The sequence below is a fragment of the Neolamprologus multifasciatus genome, chromosome 11 (assembly GCF_963576455.1).
Source record: "Neolamprologus multifasciatus chromosome 11, fNeoMul1.2, whole genome shotgun sequence".
In the NCBI taxonomy this organism is placed as follows: domain Eukaryota; kingdom Metazoa; phylum Chordata; class Actinopteri; order Cichliformes; family Cichlidae; genus Neolamprologus; species Neolamprologus multifasciatus.
In genome coordinates, this window is record NC_140449.1 from 6,208,712 (window position 1) to 6,214,728 (window position 6,017).

The 6,017-nt window shown below is 43.4% G+C and overlaps 1 protein-coding gene across 1 annotated transcript; it reads left to right on the plus strand.

The window, feature by feature from the left end:
- Window positions 1-1,828: 1,828 nt before the first annotated feature.
- Window positions 1,829-5,410, plus strand: id4 (inhibitor of DNA binding 4). Its single transcript, XM_085177403.1, has 3 exons — window positions 1,829-2,561; window positions 3,134-3,199; window positions 3,900-5,410. The coding sequence occupies exons 1-2, from the start codon at window positions 2,184-2,186 to the stop codon at window positions 3,179-3,181; spliced, it is 426 nt and encodes a 141-aa protein (XP_085033529.1). The 5' UTR covers window positions 1,829-2,183; the 3' UTR covers window positions 3,182-3,199; window positions 3,900-5,410.
- The last annotated feature ends 607 nt before the right edge of the window (window positions 5,411-6,017 follow it).

Sequence of the window (6,017 nt, forward strand, 5' to 3'; positions counted from 1 at the left end):
ATCGTCTCACCTTCAAAGGTAGTGTCAGTCATAAATACACAAGTATAATCAAAGTGTGGTTCATTTGCAGTTGTTGAAGCTGCTTTTGCATTAACACAAGTAGGACAATGAAATTAGAAAAGGTCCTAACAAATCAACAAAGTGTTGCAGTTTGGTTGCTAAGTCCTTAAATAGTAACCAACTGAGGATTTCCCGAGAAAAATGCATTTGAATACCTCACATCAGTCCCATAAAGTCTTCTGTTTTTAGCCCGTTTACAATTTCATGAAAACTTAAGATGAATTATTTTGCCGACAGGGGGGCGCTAGTTTTCTTGGCGGCGACATTTTGCATCCCATTAGCCTTAAGTAAGATGCCAGAACCCTGTAATCTAAACTGAGAAAAATCTCCAACTTTTTATTTCATTATGGACATACTGTAAATGGTCAAAATAGCAGGATCGCTGAATCATTGCTGAGGCCAAATGGGACAGTGTTTTGCTGATAGACCTCGTCCATTACCTGCCTGTCATGTATGGAGACTTCATGCACCATCTTGCTTGTGGAAGGACTACCATCAAAGCTGCAGACCACTGATCCCTTTGATGGTAGCCCTTGAGTCAAACATGGTTGCAAACATTACTGAGCAGAATAGTCACTTCCCATGGCAACAAAAAAAAACAGAGAGACAGAGGGTGGGAGACAAGAGGAAAATGCCCATTTAAAGCCATTTAAGCTTTTCAATATTCATGACTGGGGAGAATGTAGAGGTTCCCATAAAGTTTGGGACATTAAACCTTAAAAAGAAGGTGGGTGTCATCCCTGCTACACTCAAACCTCAGGTCCCCAGGAGCTGGAAGGTAGCGTTAATGTTGTCTTGGCAATTTGCCCGAAAGGAAGAAAGACAGAAAGTAAGAAAGAAAGAAGAGTTGGGTGTGAGTGGATGAGGTCCCGATGCGTGGCGCCAGGCTGTCTGCCCGGCGGGGCGACTCAATAGGCGGCTGTAAAGGAGGGAGCGGAGCGGCGACGCGTCCCGGAGAGCGGAGGAATGTTGGAGGCACAATAACGCACAGCTGGGGCAGGGAATGGCAAGGAGGCGCCGCCAAATTGGCCTGTCCAGCCTCCCCTAGAGCTGCAACCATGCAGGAAAAGCTGAGAGAAAAGTCTTTTTGTTTGTATTATGAAGTCATAACAATTCATTCAGTCGACGATTATGATGAACTAGAATTATTTCCCTTTCTCTCCTTACTTTCTCGAAATAAATCTGATTAAAAACATATGTGTAACAAAATTCGAATAGAATGTTGTATTAACAGCACCTCATTTGATAAAAGATCTCACTAGGACCAGAAAACTTACTGCTGATTGTAACAGACGCTAATGTTTATTTAAAGCTTTTGTTTCGAATTATATTTTTGTTTGGGGGGGGGGTCGTTTATTTGTTTTTTGTTTGTTTGTTTGTTTTATGTGCAGGTAGATTGGCTCGGGATCATCCGTCACCGGAGAGATCAATACCAGCGAGGCTGTGCGTAATTACGCATCAATGACTACAACACTAAAGATGCAATCCAGCGCTAATCAGCCTGGTGAATTGTGCATATATACCATCACCTCTGTCAGGATCGATCCCATATTTGCTCCTTTAAGACAGACCCCTTGTACCGCTGGTCGAAAAGACAAATTGAGACTTTTGCCTTTGGACGGCGGCAGTATACCGTCGCTGTAATTCATTGCTTTCGATCGCCACTCTTTTTCTCTCTCTCAGTCGGTCACGCGTGCACACACACACACACACTCCTCCTACCGATAGACAGCCCACCGCAGCGCACAGAGAATGAGACACGCCTTTTTCTCGGCTCCGTCGTCGGGTCGGTGGGCAGCGGACTGCTGGTGATTGACCAGCTTCTCTCCCTGATCTGTCAGCCGGCTGGATTGGCGCCTCCCCTCTCCTCTATAAATGTAGGAAATCTATTCATTCCTTTCACATCGAGCCTGCTGAAGTAAGAGGAACTACGAAGCTCAACGGGATGTGTTGACAGGCTACAATTTCGCCTTTTCGTTATCTTATTCTCTCTCTAATTTGCGGCCGTTTTAGTTTTTTTCTGTGTTAACAGCGACGTGCTATAATCTTAAAATACCTCTCGCCACCAGTAGTGTAATTGCTCGATTTGTCGTTGCTTCTCTCTGAGCCGTTGGTTATCTAAGATGAAGGCTGTTACTCCAGTCCGCCCCCAGGACTCCTCCTCCAGCGGCAGCCAGCTCTCCCTGCACTATCTGTCGAAGCAGAGCCTCAACATCGCCCGGTGCAGGATGGAAGAAGAGGACCTGTTCTGCCTGCAGTACGACATGAACGACTGCTACAGCCGGCTGAAGCGCCTGGTGCCCACCATTCCGCAGGATAAGAAAGTCAGCAAAGTGGAGATCCTCCAGCATGTCATAGACTACATTCTGGACCTGCAGCTGGCCCTGGAGACGCACCCTTCTCTCCATAAACAACAGCCTCAGTTGACCGGGACCTGCCCTCCTCGAGCCTCGAACCCCAGCAGGACACCACTGACGGTGCTCAACATTGATCAGCACCAGGTAAGCTGGAGCCAGGAGGAGCCTCTCGGTTCGCCCCGTTTTCACCGGGACTGACCGGGGAGGAGGAGGGGCGGGGGGACCCCAGTTTACCTCCCGGTGCCAGACTGCCGTTCGCCACTCAGACTCAGACAAAGCACGTCATACTCGTTATGTGTCATTGTCCTTCCAGTGTTAGTGAAAAAGGACAGAAAAAAAAATCAGAATGTCATACAGCACTTATCAGAGGCTTGAAAAATCATGCGTAAAAATCGCATTTGACGTGGGTTAGATTGCGCACTTGATTGCGGGCCGTATGATTTGCATGATAATGGCAGTGTGTGTCAGAGGCCCACCTTATTCCAGGATTGGTGAAGTACCTCAGCCCGCAGCCCACTCCACTGCGCACAATAAGGGCAATTTGTTATTCAATAGGCTATAAGAGAATTTATTATGGGAGATAATTTTCTGCCGCTCTGCTGTATGCCATTTATTATTATTATTTTCAGGGCTTAGGGCCTTGCCTTTATTTAGTTTTGTCATCCACAAGAGCGACATCGTTTCACGTGTTGTTTCTCTTCTTTATCTTTCTGTAGAGGACGTCTATAGTCAAAAAGCCGGAGGACTCGATTTTATGTCGCTGAGACTTGAGCACTGCATTGGTAAGTGGGTGTAAAATATTATTGCTATATTATTTTAAATATTTGTGAACATTATTAATTTTTTATGCATTTATTTTTTATAAACATAAAAAATGCAACCGTATTTGGTGGTTAGTGAGACATCCTCAGTAATTTGAATACTGTAGCCTATATGTGGTGTAGATTGACAATCTCTAGAGTGCTCTGGGGAGGCCAGTAGATGTCAAGGAAAATAATAATTGAGGAACATGAAATTGGCACCAGCCTCAGATGCAGCTGTGCTTTGCGCAATAACTGTCACTGGTGTAGCAATCTCAGAAGAAGAGAGGGTTAAAACCTCAGCTTGCCCTCTCTTTCATTCTTACACACATGCACAAACACACACTTTCTTTCCTCCCCCCTCTCTCTGGCTCAGTGTCATATACACTCTGCTCAGTTCCTGGCTTTTAAACCAGATTTACAGCACTGAATTCAAACACACCTGGACAGGACTAAGAGAATGTAGGTGGTGTGTGTTACAGCGAGACACTCCACAGCCTTCTAGAGAGTCCCGGCTGGTCCTCGCCAGCCTTGCCGAACAGCCCAAGGGGCTGTGTGGTTGTTGTTTGACCTGGTTTGTTTTGGGTTGTTGATCAAGCATGGCCTCTGTTTTGTCGGTGGCGCCAGTCAGTCTGGAGCTTTGCAGCTCACCCCCCCTCGCCTCTATTCATCCCCTCCACAGGTGTGCAGGCTGCACAGAGCCGCTCCAAAGCCAGCAAAGCTTCGCCAGGGACTCACACCCAACTGGAGGCACAATCACAAGGGGATTTCAAAACCGCTGGGAGGAATTAAACCCAAATAAAATCACTATTCATATCAGTTTTTTTTTTAGTTCCATTGAACAAGGACTCAGTGTGTAGACATCTCCCCATCCTTCCTCCTGCTTAAGTTGCTCACACTTCTTGTCACTTTTTTTTCCCCCAAAAAGAGTGAAAATATGGGATCCCCATGCTGACAAGTTTTTTTTGTTGTTGTCGTTGTTGTTGTTGTTGTTGTTGGAAACCCATCTATCAACAGCTATGAAAACTGTTTGTGAATTGTGCTTAAAGAGTAACTAAAAATGACTCCAGTTTAAAGCTTTACTAAACTGCGAAAAATCCTTGTACATGTTTTTTTTTTGGGACATCTATTGTTTAAAATAGATGATTTGTGTTGAACAGGGATTGCCATCCCTGGTTTCTTAAAATGTTTGATATTGTAAAGAAGAACAATTCCGATTCGAGACAAATACGATTGTAAATATAGAGACGCAAATGTTCTATAAAAGTATGTGAAAGGAAGACTTATATGCTTAAAATAGACTATTGTAATTATAAGATATTTTTATTAAAACCTTTTTTTTCCTGTCATTATGTAAATATTGTGTTTACACTTTAGTGAATGAACGTGGTTTTGCTCTGCCAATAATGTCCTCACATGATGATATCAGTTAACTCTTTGCAGTGTTCTTTGGACTAGTTTAATATGTAGCATGTCAGGCTCATTGCAGAGATATTGAATGTGCACTGAAGCAGCCCTGCCTGTGTAGATATGTGGTGGAGTTCAAACACGAGTTCTTTGATTATTTGACCTGCTCAGCTTTCTCTTGAATCTTTTTTTTTTTTGTACTCATTTACTTTGACAGCTTTGACCCATTCAGAGAGATGGGTGGGCCTGCTGTTTGATCTATAAAAGAAAGAAAGAAAAGAAAAAGAGGGGGGCTTAATTTGATTCTGTTACATTGCACTCTTGTTAAAAAGTGATCATAATAACTACGGCACTTCTTACAGTGTTTACGATGTAAAAAAAAAAAAATCACTGCAACACACTCTCAGATTTGTGCAATCAGAGCTTCTCCTTGAGAAGTTAATGATTGACGCCAAGAAATCATTAAACTTTGGTTATAAATTGGTTCCAAATGTGAACATTAACAGACTCTTTTTTTTTTGTTGTTGCTGTTGTTGTTCTTTGGAACGGAGACGTCTGTACGCGGATGTGAAAAGTCTGGAGAGTCATCCAGTCATTATTAATATAAAAGTGGAGAGAAGAAAACAAGAATCTTTTATTTTTCATGACATTGAACACCGAATTTACCTCACCACCCTCCTGCCAGTGTGAGAGGGCACTTGTACATTACTGTCAGCTGCACTGTCGGACTTGACCTTCACTGGCTTATGAGGAGTTGTCAAAACAATTAAAAGTTTCCAGGAAGAATTGTGTCGTCTCGAGTGTTGTCTCAGGGGGCGCATTGCGGTTTATTTCACTGGCACCTGAAGTGCTGAGAAGGAGAGAGGTGCAGTGTAATTTATTCATTTAGTTCCCTGGAAAATAAAGGGAGGGTAAAGTTAGTATGTTGCAGACTTCTCATACTGTTAGTCCTTAAACCTGCTTTACAGGATTTAGGGTTTAAGCCTTTTGTTTTCTGAGCCTTTATTAATTCAGGCGCGCACACACACGGCTGCAACAACAGCAGGATCGCTCAAACACAAGTGACAGCCGAGAAGTCGGATATGTGTCATTCCTTCGTGCAGAAATAATACTATCTCTTTAGTGAGATATCAAAACATATTATTGCAGTTGGCAATTCGTGATGTAACATGTTCCTGTTAAAGAGGCTCAGTAAAAGAAACGGACAAGAAATGTTGCAGAGCAGGAAGTACGATCACCACGTGAATTTCAGCAGAAAGCACGGTGCAACAGAAGGTGAATGAAGAATGAAGGCCAGTAATTTACAGCATCTACGGCTCAGACTTCCACACATGATACCAATGATGTTCAGCAAATAATATTTCTCAGCTTCCCTTACAGTGTAGATGGATTT

Excerpts from the sequence above, each read along its gene's own strand:
- id4 (XM_085177403.1), top strand. The coding sequence starts at position 2,184 with ATGAAGGCTGTTACTCCAGTCCGCCCCCAGGACTCCTCCTCCAGCGGC. Across the intron at positions 2,562-3,133 it reads TCAACATTGATCAGCACCAG|AGGACGTCTATAGTCAAAAA; the intron begins GTAAGCTGGAGC and ends ATCTTTCTGTAG.